Source organism: Candoia aspera, chromosome 3, assembly GCF_035149785.1.
Source record: "Candoia aspera isolate rCanAsp1 chromosome 3, rCanAsp1.hap2, whole genome shotgun sequence".
NCBI classification, from domain to species: domain Eukaryota; kingdom Metazoa; phylum Chordata; class Lepidosauria; order Squamata; family Boidae; genus Candoia; species Candoia aspera.
The window spans coordinates 69,716,695-69,743,165 of NC_086155.1; the positions used below are offsets into that span (position 1 = coordinate 69,716,695).

The 26,471-nt window shown below is 37.4% G+C and overlaps 1 protein-coding gene across 2 annotated transcripts in view; it reads left to right on the plus strand.

The window, feature by feature from the left end:
- PGM1 (phosphoglucomutase 1) overlaps window positions 1-26,471 on the plus strand; it is a 40,187-nt gene that overhangs the window by 11,071 nt on the left and 2,645 nt on the right. Inside the window, exons 1-9 of one of the 2 annotated variants that reach the window (XM_063298059.1) lie at window positions 829-1,101; window positions 7,491-7,653; window positions 9,103-9,249; window positions 10,495-10,620; window positions 11,262-11,452; window positions 12,373-12,527; window positions 21,895-22,010; window positions 23,409-23,544; window positions 25,640-25,823. In XM_063298059.1, the coding sequence (XP_063154129.1) occupies window positions 844-1,101; window positions 7,491-7,653; window positions 9,103-9,249; window positions 10,495-10,620; window positions 11,262-11,452; window positions 12,373-12,527; window positions 21,895-22,010; window positions 23,409-23,544; window positions 25,640-25,823 (1,476 nt within the window). In that variant the 5' untranslated portion in view covers window positions 829-843. Of the gene's footprint in view, window positions 1-828; window positions 1,102-7,490; window positions 7,654-9,102; window positions 9,250-10,494; window positions 10,621-11,261; window positions 11,453-12,372; window positions 12,528-21,894; window positions 22,011-23,408; window positions 23,545-25,639; window positions 25,824-26,471 lie in introns of those variants that run through there. The other variant, XM_063298060.1, reaches the window with a different exon arrangement.

The following is a 26,471-nucleotide window of genomic DNA, read 5'->3' on the forward strand; positions in this document are numbered from 1 at the left end:
GCCTGAAATCTGAATATCAAGCTGTGCTTTATACGTGAGAATGGTTGAAAATTAAGAAAAACGTTGACATTGCTAGATAATTATTTTGATTGTCATGTTATCTAATTAATATTATGGCTGACATTATAGCCTTTTGGCCCTGCAGAGCCTTCTGGTTATTTAAATAACAGACGATAAAGAAACTGTAAGTAACTGAGAAGTCCTCACTTCCATTTTAAGAGTGACCTTTAAAGTCTCCACTACATAACTTTAGCGCTTGCCTGGCATGCTTCTGTCAAGACTTACCTTTATGGCATTCATGTCTGGATGAGGACTGTGTGAAAATGGGAGCCACAACTGGAAACCAGTCATCAATAAACCTGCTTGCCTGGCTAAAATAACTTAGCTTTAGCTTAGTTTGGACTTCTCAGCTGGAGATAGTTCATCAGTGCTTCTGACTGAGGAGTAGAGCTCTAAGACTGTTCTATACACATCTCTGCTAAAAAAGAAGAATACCAGGCAGAATTCACCACTGTCAAATCCTGTTTGCGATGATACAGGAGACCCAGGATCCGGTCACCGCAGCAAACAAAAGGCTTTCAAAGTCTTCCAGAACATCCATTTTCCTGAGGGATCTCTGTGTGAAATTGTATGTCTTTTTTATGACAGTGATCTTTCAGAGCAAGTGCAAGAAAAGCTCTTCAGTTACAGAAACCACATTTGGCTGAAGGTTCAAGGAGCTATTTTAGGATATAGAACTACTTCACTGAACCTCTGTCTGCTCTTGCTGGTATCAAAGCTGATCGTAAATGTTCATCGTTAATATAATTCCTTATTTTTAATGTATTTATATCAGAAAGGATCATGGAAGACAACGCACTACCAATACTGACTTTGCCAACGGCACCTTATAATGATCAGAAACCAGGAACTAGTGGTTTGCGGAAGAAGACATACATTTTTCAGACCAAGCTAAACTACCTGCACAATTTTATTCAGAGTATATTTTTTTCCATAGACCTAAGAGATCGACAAGGATCTACCATGGTGGTTGGAGGAGATGGGAGATATTTTAATAAGTTTGCAATAAAACTGATAGCTCAGATGGCTGCTGCCAATGGGGTTGGTATATCATAAATATTATATCACTAATGCTTAATACATGATTGGCTCAGGTAGGGGCATGTCTTTAATTTTTGCAAATGTGCCAATATATAGTTTTACTAGGATGACTATGAGGAGCTAAAGGAAGGAAATGCCTAAGTTAGTGCTGAAAACAATTATCCTATATTATTCCATGGTCTGGTTTGAAAAGTAGATAGAAATTATTGCAGATAAAATAAATACTTTTGGTTACTTGTTACTTTGTTATCTATAGCAAGTGACTGATTACTATGTGAATTTAATAATATGTCTAAAATTTGTGCTTAAATTAGGAAGTATGTGACTGTGCTTTTTTTCCTGCTATAGTTAGGATAGCCTAAGGTCTCCCACTGTGCATCTGAGCCACACAGTAGATGATCTGACAAAGCATGCATTTCGTTTCTCAATGAACATAAATAGTTTTGTCATGAGAAATATTGGTGAGCTTGAAAACCATGATAATGAATACATTAGAGTAAACTTCAGTTGTGGCAAAATTCTATTAGAATTCCGCCATTTAATGTAGGATAATAACCTTTATCTTTGGTTTCCTTGAGATGTTTTAAAGAATAATGTTAAAGAGTGCATTTGAGCCTCTTGCATGCTAATTTTATTTTATTTATTTATTTCTCAAATTTGTACTACTGCCTATCTTCCCCCAAAGAGGGACTTTGAGCGGGTTTTTTTGTGCCAAATGTGAATATTAATTATTAATTTGGAAGGGAAACCAATCATACCTTTGAAATGAAATTCTCTTACGTAAAGGTTTGCTTGGTTCCACTGGTGCTTAAATCAGTTCAATAGCAAATTTGGGTGGAAGCCATCTACCGTATCATTCAAAATAGCTTGTAGAAGACAGTGGCCAGGTCCAAACATATAAAACAGTTTAGCTGTATTTAATCTAAACCATTGACGCTTTGAAAGTTCTTATGGACTCAAGCTGAACCTGAAGTTCTCTGTAGTTCATTTACAACATGCCAAACTATAGTTTAATGGGATACATAAAAGGTGGTGATTTCTTTCAAATGGGGACATGAAAAAAATTGAAAAGATACACCATCCTGCACAATCTGATGGCCTTCATTTAGATTGGTCAGTAACTCTCTATAATGTGGAATGATGTCCTCTTTGTGCTTCACCGAAGCCTAATTCTGATATATTTTGGACATCTGTTAAAAATGCACCTTTTTGTTGGTTTTCTCTAGCCATTAACTGCATGTAATATCATTCTTTTTATTCTATTGTATGATTAGTGTAAACTTTTAGGATTGTCTTTGACATGAAGTGGCACTTCAAATTATTATTATTATTATTATTATTATTATTATTATTATTATTATTATTTTCATCCACATCAGTCACAGATTTCCACAGAGGTTTCCCTGAACCTCAGATAAAGGTTCTTATTTTGTATTATCCCCATTCTTACCCTCCTGAATCAAGAAAGGGTCTCTCATACTTATAGTGCTTTAAACCAGACTGCCCCAAAACTCAGTATAAGGTGTGGAGCCCTCCTTTTCTTTCCCAACACAAGGAAGAGAGAGGAAAAAGGACTTGGAGATGAAAGACATCAAAGCAGCCACAGCTGGATAGCTTTTAAGCCAGCTGAAATATGTAGATCCCAAGTATGTTATCAGTTTAGCAATGTAAGACCTCTATTGGATTAGACAGACTGCTTGTCTAATTCAGCATCCCATTTTCCAAAGTAGCTAATTGGAACTTTAGGAAGCACATACGGTATTTAGGACATGACCTAATAGCCATTTTTGGCTGATGCACCTGATAGCAGATATTCATAGTTATGATGCTGTGACTGGTTATCTAGCCATTATGACTAGTATTCATCAATAGCCGTATCCTCCATAGATCTAGTGAAAATGGATCTAGATATTTTCCACTTGGTTTCTGGTATGTGGCCCTTCAAGACAATGCATCAGCAAGTTAAATATTTGCATGATTAAATGTTTCAGTTTTCAGCAACATAGAGGAGCACTTGTTAGCAGCTGGTATGAGTTTGGGGCAGATAAGAGTGCTTTGTAAGTGAGTTCTTCCATTCTTACAATATGGATACCGGGACTGTGAATGTCTCACTTCACGTTGGAATTGATTTTCACAGCAAGGAAGCTGATTTTTAATGAAGGTAGAACTGCTTTCTGATCACAAGGCTGCTAAACCAAAGAAGGGGAGAAGTAAATTTCTATAACTTTCTATGGCCATATAGGCTACCAATCCCATGCAAAAACCATTGAAAGAATAACAGTCAGGCTTAATGCTAAAGAATTAACGGACATACATATTTCAGATATTTTAAGTGGTGACATAAAGATGCTCAATAGGGAGGCCTTTCAGTCTTGCACATTGTTCTGTAAATGATAACTTGGGAGTGGAAGCTCTGCTTTAGAAGTGATCCTCATCTAGCCAGTTGCTCTGCATCATTTCATTTTTCCTTCTACATAGAGCCCATGTAGAGTTGGCAGTATGAAATACTGTAAATAAATATTAAGTGGATTGGGATGATATTTGGCGATGGAGAATTATTTCAAAACCTTGAAGCCTCATTGTCTTGTTTATATCTGGAGCCCAAGGCACCATGCATAGCGCTTCCTCCTATTTTTCTCCACAACAAAAACCATCTAAGGTCGGATGGGCTGAGAGAGAGTGACTGGCCCAAAGGCACCCAGTGAGCATCCATGGTTGAGGGTGGACTAGAAATTGCGTCTCCTTGCTCCTAGTCCAACACCTTAACTACAGTGGCTGTCTTGTGCTAGGTGTGGCTTAGGAGCAAATTTTGCACTGGGTTATATTTCAATCCATGTCCTTTTTCTTGAAAATCACCATCCTTTTTATACAGATGTTGCTAGGTTCAGTCATGATACCTTGTATGGAGAACTGCTAGTGATCTGCATCTTTTCTGACCAATGGTCTGACTCACTGGCTGGGTTTATACAATGTACTAAGCTATGGTTAGCTTAAGCATGATTTGCTGAAAAAGCTGCCTTGAGCTGGAGGTTATATGCTCGAATGGCATTACATATTAATTGTATTACATATTACACTAAACCTTAAGAGAATGCCCATGTTATGGCTTTGATGCGTGAACCTGAGCAACATAAGCAAGCTTCCTAGGTTCATACCCAAAGGACCGGTTGGCTTCAAGGTGCTTCTCTCCTCTGAAGTTGATGAATTAAAACTAATTCCCATGTTTTTTCTCAGCAAATCCTGATAATGCTTAGGATATTTTACCCGTTTTAGATATTTACGTCACTGTACAGTGCTTGGGAGGAGTGAAGGGTGGGCTCAGTCATAGCCATCTATGTATAGCTGATGTCTGTTTGAATGGATTCAATACTCACTTTTGGTCTAGATCAGTATTTCTCAACCTCAGCAACTTTAAGCAGTGTGGACTTCAACTCCCAGAATTCCCCAGGTTGAGAAACAGCGATCTAGATAGTATTGTGAGTCACTTCTGCCACTGCTGTTATTTTATGAGTTTTAATTTATTTGGATACCATTCCATTTTGGATATTTCATGCATTGATCACATTGGTCAATCTGCTGAGATAGATCTTGACCTGTGAATGGTCAAGGCATTATACATTGCTTAATCTATTTGGTGAAGACATTATGAAGGGTTTTTGTTTTGTTTTGTTTTTGCTTCACCAGAATTGAGCTAGTTTTTTTTTTTAAGGTTTTCTTACTCAGGTGGCATCTGGACTAGTAATCCATGGTTAGATTTAATTAAATTCTATTGATATTGTGCCCACCTTGGCACATGGTTGCTATCCAAATGCCTCTTCTGTTGGAAAGCTCTTAAAGTTAAATTGGTTTGTAGTTTAATTTGCAATTCCTTTTTCAAAAAAGCTGCCTTGAGTACTTATTTGAGTAGAAAGGCAAGGTATTAATAAAATAAATTAATCCTTGGCAATCTTGCTTGGTAGCATTTGGGATAACTTGCATTTAAAAACATGATAATTTGCAGTGCAATAGTAACTTTGTTTTCCAAAATCAGATCTGTTTTACAAAACCTGAACATATATATTTAGGTTCTTCTCATCAATAGTTGTGTGAAATACAAGGTATGCTTCTATGGGTACTTGTACATGTAAACTTGTTATTTGAATATCAGTCTCATCAATATATGAGAGATGCAGCAAGTAGAATGTATAATTTTAGGAATGATAAGTCCTACTTTCCAAACAAGATCCTATCTTATTATCTCTTATATTCGTTTTTTCTTGCTGATTCATTAATTTATGTACTAGATTTTGTTGGTGGTGATGGTGGAACATACGGATTTATATTGCCAGTAGTGATGAATCAGTTAAGTAATTACATTCCATTTTTTACACAATTATTGATTTAATTAAAAGAAAACTTAATATGCCAGAACTGCCTTAGTTTGCATGCCTACATAGGGAAATCTATAATTAGAGTTACAATTATAGCATGGTCCAGGGGCTGCTGAAGCCATATTTAGAATGCTGATCTACGGTTACGGTTCCCTTCCTGTCTAATAGATCTTCTGAAGAAGAAAATACTTAAGGCAGCTAGCTCAGTTGGGAAATCTGATCTCTACTATTTAAGGTCCCAAGAAACAGTGTTCCTGCTGAAAAGGAAAATGAGATATGTACCATGACAAGTAATTTGCCAAGAACTCAGAAAGTACCACATAATTCTAGATGGGGAAAAAAAATCCATCTCAGTTAATTAGTAGATCTATTTTGAACTGAGATCTCAATTATTCTTTTCCTTCATAGAAGATACAGCAAATAAACATTTCAGCTTTGCTTGAACATAATTTCTTGTCCTACAGAAACTTCTCAAGTGGTCCTCATAGAATGCTATCATCTGGTTAGTATGGATTTTTTATTTGCAGTTCAAATAAAAAATTCATGGGAATCACAAAGCAACTGCTTTGTAAATATTTTACATTTACAGTTGTACACATGTCTTCAGTGGATAGCTGGAGGAAATGGGGATTGAAATGTGCATGTCTGAAGTCTAAACTGTGACACCAATTTCTGCCCTCACCACCCAACCTGAACCTAAATGAGAAAGTCTTCTTAACTTATATAGAGTCATAGCAGGCTATCAGTGTACACTATCTCTTACAGAAGCCGCCTGAGTATGGCCAGTTGAGTCGAAGTCCACATACCTCACATCCCATGGGGCCAGGAGAGAGGCATGATGCTCTTTTTTACTCTAATAGGAAAGCACTAGAATAACTATGTGTATGGATGGGTGGGTGGGAGAAGGAACTTGCTCCTACTTTGCCTTGCATGCCAGTAAAAAAATACCTAAATGTTAAGTCTCACTGGAGATGAAAAATGCCCCCAAGTGTGTATTTTAAATGGTTTTGATTAATTTAATTGCAGTGATTAAACTGTATCTGTCCCATTTGGGAGGAATATCTGGTCAGTGGGGATGGGTGAATTGATTCTCAGACCCAACTGCCATCTTTGGGAAGTGAATAGAATTTGATAATGGGGTTAAAGGCATGTCAGCAGCAGACACATTTCAAATTGGGGCCCATCCCAAATGCCTTTTCCTATCATGGAGCCTGCTGGTTAGCTTAAAATGCAGCTCCCATAATTCTTAGGTCCCATACCTACATATCTGGGAGTAATGGCTTGTTTACAGACACATACAAGCTTTGAAAGCAAATTAGCGCCCTTAGTTTATTTTATAAATGAAGTGTTGCTAACTGCAGAAGTAAAGAGTCACTTGTTTAGCTTTTGGGAAGAGGTTGGAGTTGAATTGCAGTGAAATCTGCTACTGCATATCGCAATTTCATTTCTCCGATACATTATGTACATCTGGCATGAAGCAACAGTTTAATAGCTTAAAAAAGAAATATGGTTTAATAGCTTAAAGCACCTGTAAATGAAACATTGACTGAAAATCTTGACTTTATCGGAGGATATCATGATCATCAAAATGTATTTGAATAACATTATCTTGGTTTGGATTAGTTTTCTAGAACATGAAGGTGCTGTAAAGTATCCACAGAATTTTTTAAGCATATAGTTGCAAAACTTTAAGAAATGGATGAAAAAATAAGCTAAAGAATAATGCAAACTTAGTAACTAATGAGAGATTAGTGCCAATATAGTAACTAATACAGTTATTTAAAATAAAACAAATTTGCTGTGCATAATTTGGTAAATGGGACAAATGCTTAAGATGCGTAAACATGTAAATGCTTTTGTCTGCCCATTTTTTTAATAGGGTGGTCAAATGTGAAAGAGAAATTGGCTGTTATACAAGCTGAAGAAAACATTGGTAAATATTGCAATCTTTAAAAAAAATGGCAACTTGTATCCTAACACTCTCTTGTGGGTTTTGCTTTTCTTCCATTCTTGTTTTAGATTGGCCGGCTGGTAATTGGACAGAACGGAATTCTTTCTACCCCTGCAGTGTCCTGTATTATTAGGAAAATAAAAGCTATTGGTGGTATAATTTTGACAGCAAGTCATAACCCTGGTGGACCAAATGGAGATTTTGGCATTAAATTCAATATTTCAAATGGAGGTTAGTAATTCTAGTCTTCTCAACTCCATTCTTCTGCGGTGAACTTCTCTCCTACTACCACTGAGTGCACAGACATGACCCACCCGTCTTGCGCTGCTGATCATAGCATGTTTATGAATCGGGGTATGACTTGGGTCTGCCGAAGGAACCCAGTTTGGCTTCTGGAGGAAAAGCATTTAACTGAGGGAAAGAGGCAAGGAAAAGGGAATGCTTCAAGAGAGCCAAGGAAGCAAAGGCCTCAACATACAAGACAGTGCCTAGGCTCTGTTCTTTCTGAAATGCGTTACTGTCACTTTTGGCTAGAAATTACCTGTAATCGCTCATTTACAATATAACTATCATACCTTAATAAAAGGTGTTAGAAGCAGTCTTTGTATGTATAATTATGCTCTTCCTCTTCCACAGCAAGTGGTCTCCTATCTAGGCCTGCATAGAAATAGGAAGGCCTTGGGAAAAAACTGAAAAATTGCAGGAGAAAAATGTTCCATTTCCCCCTTTCATTTCTCCTTTCCCTCAATTTTTATGAACTTTATTGCTTTTTCTGTCCCCCTCCATGCCTCCTCACTTTTTCTAGACCTTTGCAACTCTTAGTCCATGTATACATTAACTTCAGTAATGCTGTAATAGTGTCTGTTTCTAAGAGAATATCATGGTGACTGCTTGCTTACCAAGGTACTTCTTATTGTCTTGGAAGGAAACCATGTAGATTACCTCTTTTTAAAGGGACTAGCCAGATGCAAAACACGATAGGGCTGTAATAATAGTATAGAAGAGGAAAATTCAGCAGAATATGGACAAGCCAGGTCTGTTGCCATTTATACCTTGAAACACTCATATTGATTCAGTGCATCGTTCTGTAACCTACAATTGAAGATGTTGCTTGCGTGAAATCCCTCCTGACAGAAGTTAACACATGTATTAAAAGCATTGTGTGTGTATATACGTTTAATAAATTATTACTATTATACCCTCTCCTCATTTAGCAACCGAGTTCTGTTCCAACAACCAGGTCATTAAGCAAAATGGTCACTAAGTGAACATGTGACAGAGACTCTGTGAAGATCTCTGGTTGCTTGCCATCTCATTCAGATAGTTTTCTTGTACAGCTATGCCACTGTTACTGTTACTCTGGCATGCATTGTTGTCAGGCACACAAAATTTGGTCATAAATGCTCACATTAGTCAGGAAATGAATTTTTTATTACCATATATTACCATCGTATTTGTGAATGGTCACTAACCAAGGTAGTTGCTAAATGAGGAGTGGGTGTACTACTACTATTACTACTACTACTTTGGATCATGAGATTAAAACTTTTTTTTACTACAGTTTTTTTTGGAATGTGATAGTCTTTGTTAAATTTACATACAATTCTATTAAAATATCCTCTATTTAACATCTTTTCTAGAAGCTTATTTGTCTCTCATTAAAATCTGTTTTCTCATTAGGTCCTGCTCCTGAAGGTATTACTGATAAAATTTTCCAAATTAGCAAGACTATTGAAGAGTATGCTATCTGTCCAGATCTAAATGTAGACCTCAGTACTATTGGAAAGCAGCAGTTTGACTTGGAGAACAAGTTTAAACCATTTACAGGCAAGTAAAATTTGTTTCTTCACTCATTAAAAGAGTTCCCACTTGCATTGATAGCGATTTTTTAATTGTAGCAGTGTCTCAGGTGGCCATATGCAAAAGAGAACAAGGCACCTGTTTTTTTAATATATGTGGGGAAGAAAGTTCAAGAAGCATATTGCTGTCATCCTGAATTTTGGTATTTTTGAATCTTCCCTTAAATTAGGTGATAACTAGAATGCCCACATACAAAGGAGACAGAGTACCTTTTTTTTTACTGTTTGGTTAGAAGGAGCATACCTTCAAGTTGTAATTGCTTTTTTTCCTTCTGCAAAACTTTTATACAAGCCCCATTTTCATATAAAAGTGCTAAGATTCCTGTGCATTTAACAGTTCTGTAAAAGGAAGAATTCCATCAGAAGTAGATTTTGACCTAGTAATTCATTCTTAGTGAGACCCTTCTACTAAATCCTGAAGTTATCATCCATTTCAAAATTAGTAGGGATTAAGTCCACATGTCTTGGCAGCTTCTTCCCCCATCACCCATACATATACTCTCAAATGTTTATGGGACCCTCCACATAACAGGTTTTGAAATTGTGGAGGAGAGATCTGCAAGAGAGAGGGAAATTTTCCAATTCTACTGACAGAAGGCACATCAATAATTGTATTTATATCCAATGTGTTTGTTTATATCCAGACAATGAATATTGTTTACTGATTTCCAAATCCATTTAGAAACAGCAGAATGGCTTAAGTGGACTTATGTCCAAGCCTGTATAACTTCAGTGGTGCCCCAGTAAATTGAAGTTCCTAAGATAATGCTGCATTTGCTGCTTCAGCCTCATAAATATATTTTATTGTCTTTCCTCATATAAATAAATTTATAGATTTTTACATCAGTACCCTTTAATACAATAATTGCATGGAAGAATTATTACTAATAGCAATGTGTGTTGAGTGGTGTACTTTAGTTCATTTAAAATTAAGGGAAATCTTCAAGTTTATGTACAAATCTTCCATCAAGCAAAAAAGTTTCTTTTGAACAATTCAAATTCTGGGAGGATAATTTGGATTCAGACTTAAACTTCTTGAAATCTATTTGAGCAAGTTATCAAGTATTCTCTGTCCTTCAAATCATATAGTATTTATGTGATTAACTTTTGGTTATTTTTTTCTTGTAACTTTTATCATGGCACCTACTCAATAGCAATGGATACTCTGATCTGATTGGTTTATTCAATCTAATTTCTTGCTTTTGTTTTTCAGTTGAAATTGTGGACTCTGTAGAAGCTTATGCAAATATGTTGAGGAATATTTTTGATTTTAGTGCACTTAAAGAACTATTGTCAGGTCAAAACCATCTAAAGATTCGGATAGATGCTATGCATGGAGGTATGTAAGATAATATAAGTGCAATAGCTATAAGCCCTGCCAATCTAATCCACAGATCATCCAGTTCCTTTCCTTTTTCCACATGTCCAGGAAAGAACTAATCTATAATCTGCTGCAGATTGGAATAGAGCTTGTGTATGTACATAAAACACAGACACACCTTCCCCAGTATGGATAAAGTTTACTTGCCTTAGGGCAAGGGCAGGGAAAAGATATTCCATTTCCTTATGTGTTGGTGGCAACATATACCCTCTTCTCTGATGTATAAGGATTGCCATATCTTTTTGTTTTTCTAGATCTGATTGATAGTATAGACAGAAAGTGATAGCAGAGCCACACTATGTTAAAAAACCAACCCTTTGAGTTGCAATATTTGTAAACTTCCACTTTTTCACCTTTTTTATTGACACGAGGAGTTCTTTTGAATATCATAGAGACAAAAACTTAATGGATATTAACTTTTGAAGCTCTAGAGATAGGAATGTTATAACTTACTAGAGTTTATGCTTACAAGCCTTCAGATGTAAGGGAGAGAGGGGGAAAAGAAAAGTATTCGTTAATATTTTCCAGTATTCTTCAACATTTTTAAAAAAGATAATCTCTGCCATTTTATGTTTATTTTTATTCCTTTGCTAAACCAGTTGTTGGGCCATATGTAAAAAAGATTCTCTGTGAAGAACTTGGAGCACCAGCTAATTCTGCTGTGAACTGCATACCTCTTGAAGACTTTGGTGGCCACCATCCTGATCCAAATTTAACCTATGCTGCCGATCTGGTGCAGACCATGAAGACAGGAGAGTATGATTTTGGTGCAGCCTTTGATGGAGATGGGGTGTGTATGTGCCTTCTGGGTTTATTTTTTCTTCCTTTTTGTGAATATGGATTATGCCGGGAACTATAATTTGATATAGCTGATGCATGCATAAGTAGTTGGACTGGACTTGATAGAAGTAAATGGAATTCAAGTTGATAGCTTTACATGATAGTGTTGCATGGGGAAACATGTTTGGTGTTGAATGTTATATTAGAAAAGTATTCAAATTTAGGAGATGACAATTTGTTCAAGCAGTGAGCGAAGTCATAATTATCAGCAAGTGATAAATTATGTTTGTCTGCATGGATGGAGGCAGGATTGGGTGTTGCTTGAAGGGGTGGAGGCCAGATGGTGACTCTGTAGCTTCACCAGAGGAGCATAGCTTAAATATTTTGGTTCTTCTTTGGAGAGTTTTAAGGGTAGGATGAGAATGAGAACTTTTCAGAGGTGAATCATTCCCATTAGTATCCTTAAAATCTTTCGAAATAGAACCAAATCATGCTTCCAAAATTCAAGGACGTGCAGCTGAACTTCAGCAGCAGAATCTTGGGGTACTAAATGACCACATTGCCTCAATTATTTATTTAAACAAATGATATGGCCTCCCATCTTGCTGCAGTAACTTTGGGCAGCTACAGTTACCAGCCCATGGGTTACCTATTCCTAATTTATGGCAACCTTCCCTAATTTGCTACTCCTAGAACTGCTACAGCTGCAAATAGTTTTGCCCAGCACCTTTGGCAGAGGGTAGTGCTAAGTTGAGGATAGCTAAGTTAAAGTCATGAGGTTGTAAAACTGTGGAACTGGATATTCTAATTCCTATTACATTACATCTTTTTCTTCAAAATTAGGGTTAGGGTAGCAGCGTAGACCAGTTAGAAAATGAAACTTTTCCACAAGGTAATTTCTGCTACCATTTTTTTTAATGCCTTCTTTAGGATCGCAACATGATACTTGGAAAACACGGTTTTTTCGTGAATCCTTCGGACTCGGTTGCTGTTATTGCTGCAAATATTTTTAGTATTCCTTATTTTCAACAAACGGGGGTTCGAGGATTTGCCCGAAGTATGCCTACAAGTGGAGCGATTGACAGGTAGATTTTTTAAAATAGCCTTTCTTATTGAGCTTGATTATGAGCTGGGGCTGAGCAACAGGATCATGGGTAATCTATGATATCTATGGCTATCTTTTCCTATGTATCTATTAGGAATATCTGTAATATCTGAATATAATAGAATAGACTATATTCCAAGTATAATTTCTTTTTTTTTAAATTATATTTATTGAAAATTTTCATATAATAATAACAAACCAAAAGGGAAAAAAAGAAAGTGCAAGAAAAGAAAAAGAAAATCAAAGATAAAAAACATAGATGACTTGCGATCTTCTTTTCAACAGATAATTTCATTCTTATAGTCCTGCTTCCCCCTTAAATATTTTGCAAGTCCCTTTACTTCTTCATTTAGCCCTCATCTTTCTTAGTCTTCAAATCCATAAATCATCAATTTTTTTTTTCTTCTCTCAGCAAAATTCCATATAAGGCTTCTGGTCTTTCAAAAAGGGTTTTGTTGTTTGTTCTCTGACCAAACAGGTCAGTTTCGCCATTTGTGAAAATTCTGACATTTTCACAGTCCTTTCCTCCACTGTGGGAATTTTATTATTCTTCCATTGCCAAGTCTCATTTCTGTTGACTGAAATAAATGTGTTTAATAGATCCCTAAACTCTGTATTCAGATATTTTTAGAGCATTTCACTGGCAGTGAACTTCCCTGCTAGAGTAAAGCACAGGTGACCTACAGATGACTTCTGGGCAACTGAAATGCTTATTCTGTTCAATATATGAGAGAAAGAGTCAGACAAGCCAGATGAGTGAATGCATGACGAAAGATTAGATGCAGTTGGAGCATGTTATGGGAAGGAAGAGAAAAGAGAAGAGAAGAGATAGGGGATAATTGAAACTAGGATAGCTAGTTATGCCTGAATTGTAGAGTAAGTTGCTGAATGAAATTGGTAAATGGGAGGATTTGGATTTTTTTGAAGGTTCCTGCTTTGCAGCAGGCCATTGAATGAGAGTTTTTCCAGTTTAATAAAAATAGAACTTTCAATTTGCGGTTTGCATGTTTCAGGAACTAGTTGTATGCTTTAACATCTATTATTCCCTGGGATTTTTTAGGAATTTTCCAGAGTGTGGTCATAAAGACCTCTTTTGGCACCTCCATATTCCTTGCCCCATCTGACTTTTTAAAAATACTATTTTCCATTTTTTTTAAAAAGGAAGCAGTATGCCACAAAGTGGCAGTTGTAGCATCATCTTTATTAATAGGAATATCTTTAAGACCCACTAAAGCATTCTTGGAAAACGGAGTGACGCTTCCGGAGGAAGAAATGGACTGAAAATGGCTCTGCAAAAAGTGGAGCCAACAATCGCGGTGGAATTAAGACCCAGCAAGTAGACCGGCTCTTCAGTAATTCCTCTCCGGACAAGGAGAGGACCTGAGATCGCCCACAAGTGTTCCAGACATCTGCTCTTCATGAGGAGACCACTAGATAATGGTCTTTGGTGGGTTTAGAGCTCTGGAAGGTGAGAGAACAGCCATCTTGCTCAAACTGCAGTTGGCACCTTTGAAAGGACACCGAGTTCGCATACTTGCTTTTCTAATCACTTTTCGAAACTGCCTGTTGACTGCTTTTCAGTTATTAGAAATCTTTGAATCAACAAGTTTGATAGTTTCCTTCAACCCTTAGCGAAAGAAAGTTTTAACTACAAGTTTAAGAACTTTAAAAAAAAATTGGTGATTAAAACTTTGATTTTAGAAAGTTACAAACAGACTAAGGGTCCAGATAAATTTGAAATAAGATTTTGGAATTAATTATAAAGAATCCTTCCTGTGGGAAAATGCTTTTGTTTTGAATTTTAATAATAATAATAATATAATTTAAAAATTGGATACTAGAGGGAACTAAAGATTACAATTAAAGGAGAAGAACACGTAAACTCGACTTACAATTACAGAATGAAGCAGAATATTCTAATATTGGACATATTTAATATTTTTGAACAATGGACTCAGAAGTTAATTTTAATAGTGTCAACAGACACATCTGACTCTGTGTTATGGAAGAGGAACAAGTTCTACCTGACAAGGTCAAGACTGAGTTGAAAATGAATTTATAAATAGCACGCTACAAGAATGAGATGGAAACAGATGTTTCACTAGGCATACAAAAAAAACACCACTACCAGCTGATGTCTTAATAATTAAAAGGGATATACAAAAAATAAACCAAGAGAATGACCTGGATAATTTTCCTATATTGTATTTACAAAAGAGGCTTGTTAAAGTTATGAAGAATCTCATGAGAAGGGACAAAGAAAAAATGAAATCAAGTTCTAAGACATTATTTAAATGGACTAAAGATTAGGATTATTAGAAGTAAAAGGAAGGAATATATGGTTAATTTATTTGATCAAGGTTAAAATAGATATATTGTTATCTCTGGTAACCCTTAATGGACTTTTGCTGACACCAGGACTGAAATGACAATGCTTTATGGATTTGTTTATAGATAAGAGATGGGATATGGGAAGAAGAGATCATTTGCTGTATTTTAAGAGAGAATGATAAGTTACTAAAATTGCTTATACTTGTTGTTATGAAGGTGGGAAGTCACTTCTTTATATATTCCTTTTCTTTTTCTTAATATATTCTTTTCTTTCTTTTCTATTTCTCTTCCAATTTTTTCCCTTTTTTTCTTTTCTGCACCGTTTATTCCTTTTTTATTCTTCTATTTTTTTTCAGCTAGTATTAGTTTTTACTGTTGTAAGTATAATCTTTAATAACATTACTATATTAAAAAAGGCATTCTTAGAAAACGAAAATTGGGACAAGGGCACCTACAATGGATCAGAATCGCAGATGTGCACAGAAGGCTCCTTGTGCCTGAGCAGAAGAATGTACCTGCGATTATCCATTAAGAGCCACACTGCCTGCGCACCATCAAGATGAGCTTTTCCCAGTCTGGTGCTCTTTCAGATGCCAATGACCTGAGAAACTGAGAAAGTCGGCAGGACTCCTGGCTGAATGCCTCCCACTTGCAACGTCTTGTAATGAGCTCCTCTAACAAGTTCCTTTTATTTCTATTTTATCACATTTTAAACTCACCATTCAACTTCAGATAGTTTTTTATCCTACTACGGAGCCTCCCTTGCTTATTTATATTTGACTTATACCACTTATCTCTTGATATGGGGAAAAGGAGGAAGAGACAATGGACTCCCTCGGCAACCCAACCCTCTTCTAAACCGCTGAAACAACAGAAGGTGGACAGATTTGTTACAAGTAAGCGAACCTCGTCAGTAAACTATGATTCCCCAACTTATTTATTGAATAGAAAGGATTCTTTGGAGTGGGACTTACAGGCTGAGATAGAGAGTCAGCAATTGTTGGAGTTTTCTTCATCATTGATAGAAAATGCTTCTTCCCCAGAGGCTGTTGCTGTCTGCACAGCTGCTGAACAAATAAATAAGGAAGGATTCCTTGATCATAAAAGCTTGGAAGTCCAGAACTCATTGGAATTTATAACCAGACACAGTCTATTGACGGCACAAACAGTTCTCTCAATCTTTGATTTACTGACTACGATCAAAACTCAAGTTGATTCTTTAAGAGACTCCCTGGTTGAATTTGGCATGAGTCTTGCAAATCAAACTGAGGCCTCTGATAAAGCTAAGGGCTTACACCTGCACCACTCCTCTCAGTCAGGCTGCTGAGGAAAGGAAGTTTCAGCCTCTGAAGTTAACCTTATATTAGGAGCTAAAAGGGAAGATAAGAAAATGACAAACATCTGTATAGAAATGGATGAAAAGGGTAAAAAACCTGTATTAGGTAAATGTTACTTACAACCCAATAAGATAGCCCTTCAAATACAAACTAATAGAATTAACGGAGGCAAATGGGAGTCGAAAAGAGCTATACTGCAATCATTACGTCAGTTACTACGATGTGAGAAACAATTTGTGGATTTACAAAAGATAGACTGGCTACCAGCCAGAGGCAGCTTTAGACGGATTCTCTTGACTTTCGGTCTTTCTGTGATACCAAGTATGCTTCTAAAAATGAAACCTTTTTTGAATACTTTCTCAATATTCCCAATTCAGGTTCTTCATTCAGAGGAAGTTAGTCCCCTTATAATTCAGCATAGTCAAGAGAGTGTTATAAATTTAACTCATAGTAGAAATACTCCTGCAGATAAATTCAAGGACACGTCATTAATGGAGACTATGCCAAGGAACAATAATAGTAAACATTCTCTCCACCCGATAACAACTCAGTTGCCTCCTGTTCCTTTAGAACGGAACTTAATTAACTTATCCAGTGCTCCACCAGATAAATAGACAAGTTGATACACTTAAGAAATTAAATGACTTAAAAGGAGCTTTAATGGCAACTTGCCACACAGCGAACCCTCTGTTAAATTTAACACCTCAAACAATGCAAGAAGAAAATCCTCACTTGGGACAACAATATGAATGCACTGAAAAGAGAGAGCAAACTAGCTGTAGGCAGAAAGCTGTCAATGAGAACCATGAACTACAAAATCCAGATGTAATATCTGAGATAGAGGAGCCTTTTGCTCTCACTACAAGTATTAATATCACACAGAAGCAAGTGGAAACAACTAAAGCAAAAATTATTACAGTGGCCCAAGTTCACGAGCAACCCTTAGAAATTTCCGACCTTGGCTCTTTAGAAGATGGGGATATGGATGGGACCCATTTGGATCATAAAGAGGGTTTGTCTAGATCAAGGATATTAACGCATATGGCCTGACGGTACGCAGACCAGTGTAAGATAAATCCCCTGAAAATTATTTCGTGGAATATAGCCGGATGGTATTGTAACAAAGGCCTTAACCATTTAGATCATTTGTTAGATACGGATATCCTTTTGCTTCAGGAAACTTGGACAGCTGATGATCTTGTATTCAATGGCTATTATTCGTACAAGTTGGAGGCAACCACTGGCAGAGGGCCAGGGCGGATGAAAGGTGGACTGGGAATTCTTATTTTTACTGTTCTGAGAGTAGGCCATAAATCCATTCAGCCACTTAATCAAATAACTATGGCTATACTCTTAGATCTGGGAAATATTTCCTTATTAATTATTAATGTGTATTTCCCGCCAATACAAAGAAGAGCCGAAATAGAGGCAATGTGGTCAGATCTAGAGCAGTACATGGATAACCTCCTTTTGGAATATCCTAGTGCCTTGGTACTACTCAGGGGGGATTTTAACGCCAGGCTAGGCCCTGATGACCACACACTGTTCTCCAAATTTCAGCAGTACCTGCCAACCCATGCTCCTAATTTACCTGATGCCACTCTTGTACGCCTCTTCAAAGATAAAAGATCTAACTATGCTGGGATTTGTCTGGCCAAGTTTGCAAACAAGTTTAATCTATACATACTAAATGGCTCCATGAAAAGTGATCACCCAGGAGAATATACATTTATGGCTGGAACTAGGAAAAGTACTATTGATTATATGCTAGTCTCTATTAATTCATTACATTCTGTGGAGTCCTTTAAGGTGCTTCTGCATCTAGAAAATGACCATCTCCCTTTATGTCTACATTTGAAGATACCTACTAGTCAGCTGCGGCCGGAGACATATTTTACCCCTGTCATTGTACCAGCAGGACAAGTAAGTTGTCGTGCCAGATGGACCTTATAACTTGATCAAAGGGTGAGGAAGACATTGGCAGAGGATGATTTACAAACAATTCGATCATCGTTTATGTCTCCCAATACCTCACAAGACCCATTGATTTTGTATAAAAATTTAATACAAAAATTACAACTGGTATTGACTCGCATTACTAACCCTGACAGCAAAAGGGTTGTGACTCTCTCTAAGACATGGTTCGACAAAGAATGTGTTGAAGCTAAGAAAGCCCTCACTGCAGCTTATCACATATATAAATCTGAGACAGAGTCTATTAACAACACAAATACAAAACCTCTTGAACACCTCCTTGCTAGCAAAAAACAGTATAAGAGATTGGTGGCTGATAAGAAGAAGCAGGATATGAAAACCACGTGGAAACATCTTATTGAAGCTGCCAAACTGAAGAACACCTCTCTTTTTTGGCAACTATTATCCAATCAGACTGTCAGATCATCTACTATTCTAGACTCTCACATTTCACCAGAGGGGTGGGAATACCATTTCCAGAAAATGTATGAGGATCCTAACAATGCGATGTTGACACAAATGAACGAAGGTCTAATCGAGTGGCCCTCAGTCTCGGTGGCTGAAATCAAATTTCTTATTGGACGACTTAGAAAAGGGAAGGCTCCGGGAATGGATTTTATTTCAGTGGAAGTATTAAAGAATAATGTTGAATGGTGGTCCCCAATTTTAGCATCACTTTTTACCTATATTGATAATTCGGGGAGAATCCCAGAGGATTGGGGCCTGGCTATTATAGTCCCGATTATTGAAAAAGGGAAGATAAATGATCCTGCCAATTACCGACCTATTAGTCTACTGAATATAATTAGTAAGCTATATGCTAGACATTTGCAAGGAAAACTCAAAGACTGGCTGGACCAGAGAAATCTTATAGCGGACGAACAGGCTGGCTTTAGAGAGGGCAGAGGAACTATCGAACAATGCCTGATTCTTCTACACTTGATTGAAAAATATTGTTCCAACAAGATAACATCATTGTATGCTGCTTACATAGACTTAAAGGCAGCTTTTGATTCTATATCTAGGCCTAAGCTGTGGGAGAAGTTGGAAGCCGCCTCAATAGATAGCAGGATTCTCTACCTAATATGTGCCCTACACTCAGATACGGCCTTGAAGGTCAGGTGCAATAGATCTGGGTCACTGTCCAAGCCAATTAAAGTACAAAAGGGGGTGAAACAGGGTTGCATTTTGGCTCCCCTACTTTTTAACTTTTACATTAATGATATGGTAAGATGCCTAAGTCACCCAGACTTTCATCCTCCTAAATTAGGGGACCAAAGTATTGCCCTGCTGCTGTATGCAGACGATGCAGTCATACTCTCCAGGACTCCTATAGGTCTCAAGAGAGCTTTAACATCCTTGGTCCAATATTGTATTAATAATCAGTTAGAAATAAATTATCAGAAAACAAAGATAATGACCTTCACTAAAAGGCCGAAACTTCGCTCCTGGCAGATAAATGGGCACAGAATAGAGCAAGTGACAAGCTTCAAATACCTAGGGGTAATTGTACATGCCACTGGATCTAGGAAACCTCACTTTGAGTATGCAGCTGATTCTGGACAAAAATCAGCCAATGCCATTCTAAAGTTTTTCCGAAGCAAAGGCGGGCACTATATTCCAGCAGCTCTTAAGCTCTTCCAGGTGAAGTCCTGGAAGCTCCTTTACGGGTCCTGCATTGGTACTCCAACTTCAAGCATTACACCTCTGGAAAGAGTGCAGTCCAAATTTATTAGAGCAGTACTCCAAATGCCCAAATGTGTGACAAACGTTCAACTTCGATTGGAAGTCGGCATGATAAAAGTCGAGGCAAGAGTGCGTCTAGCCTCCCTGAACCTTTGGCTAAAACTCAAGCATTATCCCCAAGGTTTAGCACCACTCATTTTTCAAGATTACTTCCAATCCTCTTGGTTAAAGGACATTGAATTTAGCCTCACAAAGCTAGGATTTTCTACGGATTCAATTCTTAGGATGGATTACGAACAGGCAAAATTGACCCTGAAGCAAAAGATAAAGGATATAGAGAGACAAATGGACTTACAGAAGGCCCCTCATTTCCTATCTTCAGAACATAATAAATATATTGTCAATACCGCTAACTACCTTTCTCAACTTGAAATTCCTAGCCAGCGGAAAGCTTTCTCCTTAGCTCGAAGCCATGCACTCCCTTCTGCAGTCTTGGAAGGCAGATACAAAAAAATCCCAATAGCTGCAAGGCGGTGCCCTTGTAACAATGGAGAGATAGAAACTACAGACCATGTGCTTCTCCGTTGTCCTTTTTATAAAGAGCTCAGGAGTAAACTAATATTACCTTTGATTAGTAAATGCCCTAGATGGAAAGATATAGATTGTATGCAAATGTTACTTATAGATGAATATCCAACTGTCACGGCGCAAGTAGCCAGATTCTGCGCAGCTGCTATGAAGATACGTCAGATTATGATTGGAAAAATGTAGTAATGTATCCCTTGTAATAACTTTGTGGTCTATATAACACATTTTATATATGATATTTTACTCTTTTTATCACTCCTTTTAATATTTTATATATATTTTTATAGACACTTATACCTGATAGAATATTAGTCATGCTAATGCAAATTAATAAGATTGTTTTTAAACTTGATTAAGGGGCTCACTTACATTGTGATCCAAATGTATTTTAACACCTAATTGGAACTTGTAAACTCAAATTTAAAATTATATTAATTTAGATGGCTCATATTTTATGGCTAATGGCTAATGTGCATATTTTTATAGAATTGTATCTTGTACTGGTCAGTGACCGTAATAAAATCAATTGAAAAAAAATTGATGTGTTGAATTACAGTTCCCACTTCTAGAGAATGGCCAACAGTTGTGCTGTCTTGTGGGAATGGGAGCTGGAGTGCAGCCTTGTATCTAGAAGAGTTTGGGTTGGAGTAAGCCAGGGTTTCTTAGCATGGCTGGCTAGGGAATTCTGGGAATAGAAGTCCACACTTCTTAAAGTTGCCAAGGCTGAGAAACACTGGAATAAGTTGTTGTTGAAGCTGATTGGCCTAATTCCCTACTCATATTTAGGAGGATGGTGAAACTTTCTTTTGAAGGCAACTTCTGTTTTAAGATAGCTTATGAGTGATGTCCGTTAGCTGTGACCGTTGGGTGCTGTTAATATTATACTGCCATTGAAATCAGTGCATGGTTTAACTTACCTGAACTGATTTCATTATAATTTATTAATTTAAGCCATTGGTGGGGAAGAACCATTTGTTAAGCAAGAAGGAAAAATGTAAAAAATAAAATTAGGCACATTTAGAAGAAAATGAATAAGAGTGTTATTTGCTAAATATTGCAATGGATCTTGGCTTCAGGAACCTGGATGGACAGCCAGTGAGGTTATGACCTCTTTCTTTTCTTTTAAACGACAGAACTGGACAAATAAGCTGCTTTAGAAACTCTTTTCCAGTTTCATATGTAGCTTCTATTCATGACATATAGACAAACAGTTACAGCATTCTTTGAGATGTGTGCTTTAAAAAGTTGAAATGTGATTACATTCAGCTTACCACTGGCTACCTGATGACTGAGTACAATAAATATGCACTTATAAAAGGGATGACTTCTAAAATGATCTTTGTTTATTAAATAGGATGCCCAACAGCAGTTACTGTGTTTCTACAGTAAGGCGTTCTTCAATAACGCTGCTATTCTTCCTGTCTTTTGAAGGGTGGCCAAAGCTACAAAGATTGCTTTATATGAAACTCCAACAGGTTGGAAGTTCTTTGGAAATCTGATGGATGCAAACAAACTCTCTCTGTGTGGAGAAGAGAGTTTTGGTACTGGTACGTAAACATTCCTACTATTAATTATTTTTGTTACAGCGTTAGTACCTCATATTTCTTCCCCAAACAAGACCTCTAGACATTTTAGACCAACAGAGAACACATTCATGTAATAGTGGCTAGGTTTATACATTGCAAGAAGTCAAACTGTGGTTTGTTTGGTTTATCAACCAGGTGACAGGTAAACCCAGTCAGTGCTTTTTGTAAAGCTTATTATGTGCTTTTGCATTGTATATGAAACTAGTAATGATTTGTACAACAAACTGTTATTAACACAAGCCAGAGTTTAGTGTAAAGTTTGAAAAGCATGGCTCGGAGGTCAAAAGCAACTCCCTTTTGTGGTCTCTAAATTAGTGCACTCCGAAATGTTAACAGACATTAGAAATGTGCTAAGCACTGCCAATGCTTTCACCCCTTAATGTCTCTGTACCCCTCCCCAGTTGGGTCTTGACTCTTACTGCCTTGAGAGCGTGGCCCTTGACATGCCACACAAAGCCTAGTGTGGCCCTCAGGCCAACGTAAACTGTTCAAGCCTAGCTTAGCATGACAGATTAACTTAGCCACTACCTGTGATGTAAGACAAAGTGGTGGGCTGAGAATCAAGTCTGTTTGACCCCTGTTACAGAATTCAGATTGACATGTTTTTATGGGATAATAATAACTGAACTGTTTTGTTCCTGTGAATAGCTGAATTCTCTGTAATAGAAAATAAAGCATGAGATCTGCAAAATACTAGTTCCCACCTTCTAATCATGTATCTGAAATCAGTTAGTGAAAGATTAGTTAGCTAGATTTTGTGTTTGTCTGCGGTTTTTCTGCAACGGCATCTGCCACTTGTATTTGTGTGCCTGGATTGCAGGGGGAGTCATTCTGTTCCCAGGGTGGATTGATTGATTGATTGATTTGATGTATATAGCCATGCATCTTATGCAACATAACCCTGGGTGGCTCACAAACAACAATAAAAACTATAAAAACATAAAAACCAATATAGAATATTCCTGGCATCTCAAATGTCACAGATCCCAAAACAACCTTTCTGGGCTGTTTGGCTTGTGAGAAACAACAGGTCTTTATAGCTTCTTGAAAGGTGATGAGGGTAGGGGCCTGCCACTCTTCAGTGGGAAGGAGCAGGGGCAGCTACTGAGAAAGAAAGGTGCCTAGATCTGACTAGATGGCAACATTTGAGGGAAGGGACCTATCAGATCTAATGGAACAGGCAGATACCCTCAGGGAGAGGCAGTCCTGCAGATAACTTGGCCCTGTGCCATCCAGGGCTTTAAAGATGGGCCATACCTGGTGGGCCACATACCTGATGAGTCCTGCTCTGTTCTATCATTCTTCGCATAGATGAAGGACTGATTCCATTTGTATGGTGTTTATCTGTCTGTGCTGCAGGATCGGATCATATCCGTGAAAAAGATGGCCTCTGGGCTGTCTTGGCATGGTTGTCAATTATAGCTGTCCGAAAACAGAGCGTGGAATCAATCCTGAAAGATCACTGGCAACAATATGGGCGGAATTTCTTCACAAGGTAATAATTCCATAGATTTGAGATGTGATTAGTTAGAATGAATAAATCTCTCTAAGTTCAGCTTCCATGAAATAATGTAATTAAAGGACAGACATTCTTGGGAGTCAGGAATTCTGTTTTTAAACTTAAACCATTATGTAAACTGCATGCAGAATTTGCTCTTTTGAAACATGAGGTTCTGAATGTAGGAGCGTAGAAGCTTCCTGAACTCTTAGGTTCTAGATTCCCACAGTATACGGGACCTGCTTTTCTTTTGTCTCCTATGGATTTCTAATTTATATTTAGATCTTCTGGGTGCCTATAATTAAAAGAAACTGCAAAAATATCACATTGCAATATGGATACCATGATTTTTTGGATCTACCCATTACTGAGATGATTACAGATTGTTTCTATTAAAACTTAATATAACACCACTGTTGCCAAACATGATTAAAACTTTTGGCCGATATGTCTAGTAGGTGCTTTGACTGATTCCTTGGTGTTTGCAGAAGGAATAAACTTATGTGAAAGCCTGAACATACCTTGGCTTGAATTCAGGCTAGACTAATTATATACCCCTGAATCAATGGAGACTAAGTTAGGTGTGCCTAACTCTTTACACCGATTTCCATTCAGTTAAGTTATTATTCAACCCTGTGATAATATCACAAAATTATGTGCCCTGTCTTTGTAGAGGGTGGCAGTCTTAGATAATTTCCTGGGTGGGAAGATACATGGTTTGTGGAAGAGAGAATCTATCATGTAGCTTTTATATTCTGCTAGCTCAGTGTGACTAGTTTGGGAAGTATGACGTGTCTGTTTTTGGCCTGTGTGTTCTGCATTCCCTCCCAGTGACACCAGCTTCATGGCTGCTCTACTTTCAGGGCTGGTTCAGGGACAGGTCTGCAGAGTGAGAGGTCTTGAAAAACCCAGCATATCCAGTGCTTCCATTGATTAGTCCTAAGGTGCCCCTCCCTCTTAGGAGTGATGGTGGTAAAGAGATCTCTAAATGTGGATTTTATCTCTACCCATGGATTCCCTTCCTTAAACTTCCTTAGCTGCTTCTTAATGTTGCTCATACAATGGCTATATTTGTGAATATGTATATAATGCATATCTCAGCAGGTGACAATTCCTGGCTGATCTTGTCTTGCCTGGGAAACTAAGTGGGGTGAGGCTTGCATAGTACATGAAGGGGAGACCACTAAGGAATCCCAGGACTATAGGCAAAAATGGGAAGCTGAAATTGCCTGGAAGAAGGCGATGGCAAGGCATGTCCTTATTGTTCCTTCTTACTGAAAATTACATAGAAGTATCCATACACTCACCAGGAATCAAGCTCAGCTCAGAGAAGGCTTTACCAACTTACATGCTAAAAGTTGGCATTATATATAGAGAGAGATTATTTATTACAGTCAATAACTAGACTGTAAAACATATTGCATATATAAAACTGATACTTATTAATTAAGCATATCAATCAAACTGTTGCACATCCTACATATCACATGACAAAATTTGGCCACACTTGAAGAAATAGAGTCCTTTGAGTCCAAAAGTAAGAATTATAAATAAATAAAACTGATCGGAATGACCAGGGAATTTAGATCAATGTGAGCAGCAGCTCATGGCAAGTATCAGCATAAAATGAACAGTATAGTAACACATGTTTGATGGCTTAAATGGCTTCTTCTCCATCCGGGCATAGTCTAGATTGTGTGTGTGTGTGCATGTGAGTGTGTGTGTTTAATCCTTTCATGTGTCTTCTCCCAGAAAATATTCATATGTGACTGTAAATTTAATAAATATCTATCAAATGACCCTATTTAAACTTAGAACACAGAATAACTAAACACCAGTTTGCCGACAGAGAAATAAGGCCAGTGGGTAGGAAAAAACAGGGATAGAATTCTACTGTATGTTTTAAATAATGCTAATAAATGCTTGATTTATGACATTGGTCTGCAACAACCTTGCTGCTCCTTGTTTTGCCTGGAAAGGGGAATCAATAAAGAACAACGATTGTATACAAAGTTCTAAAACCAAACATAGGGGATTGGAGGGCTGGTTGCAGGCTGCGTTTCCATGATCAAAGTTTCCTGACTATTCCTAGATATGACTATGAAGAGGTGGATGCTGACAGTGCTAATCAAATGATGAAGGATCTAGAGACGCTGTTCTTTGACCGGTCTTTTGTGGGGAAGCAGCTATCAGCTGGTGACAAGTCATACATTGTGGAAAAAGCTGATAATTTTGAATACAGTGATCCTGTGGATGGAAGCATCTCAAGGAATCAGGTTGGGGAATATGTTTAAACTGGAGTATTTAATATCTGGGAACAGATATTCTTCTTTTACAAGTATATTTAATGATAATTACCTTTAGCCTTATGCATAGTTTAGTAAAAATTAAAAAGACAAGATTCACTTTTTGAGTCACTTTTATTTGCGGTTACCATAAAAGTGAAAATAACTTTTACCTGGAGTTTCTATCTGCTTAAGGAATTCAGATGGATGGTGGTGATGGTGATGATGATTATTTGCAGCATAGTAGAAGCACTGATAATTATATTTTGGTCTTTCAAAATTAATAAATGTTTACTAATAAATTAAATAACTCTGTACTTCTCGCTATTGAAAGCAATAGTTCAGCAAAACAAATCATAACATAATATTTTAATACTCATTATTTATCAGTAGCTAGCTTGATATTCTAGAGGTGACGGACTCGTCCCTGGGGGAGCTGGGGATGTTGACGACCGACAGGAAGCTCTGGCGTGGGCTGGTCCATGAAGTCACGAAGAGTCGGAAGCGACTAAACGAATAAACAACAATCAGTAGCTAGCTAGCCTTGGCTGATCTTGAAAAAGCTAGCAAAGTTGGACTATTAATATGGGAACGGGAGACCAGGAGATTCCAGCCTGTAGACTAGGCTGGGAGTTGGAA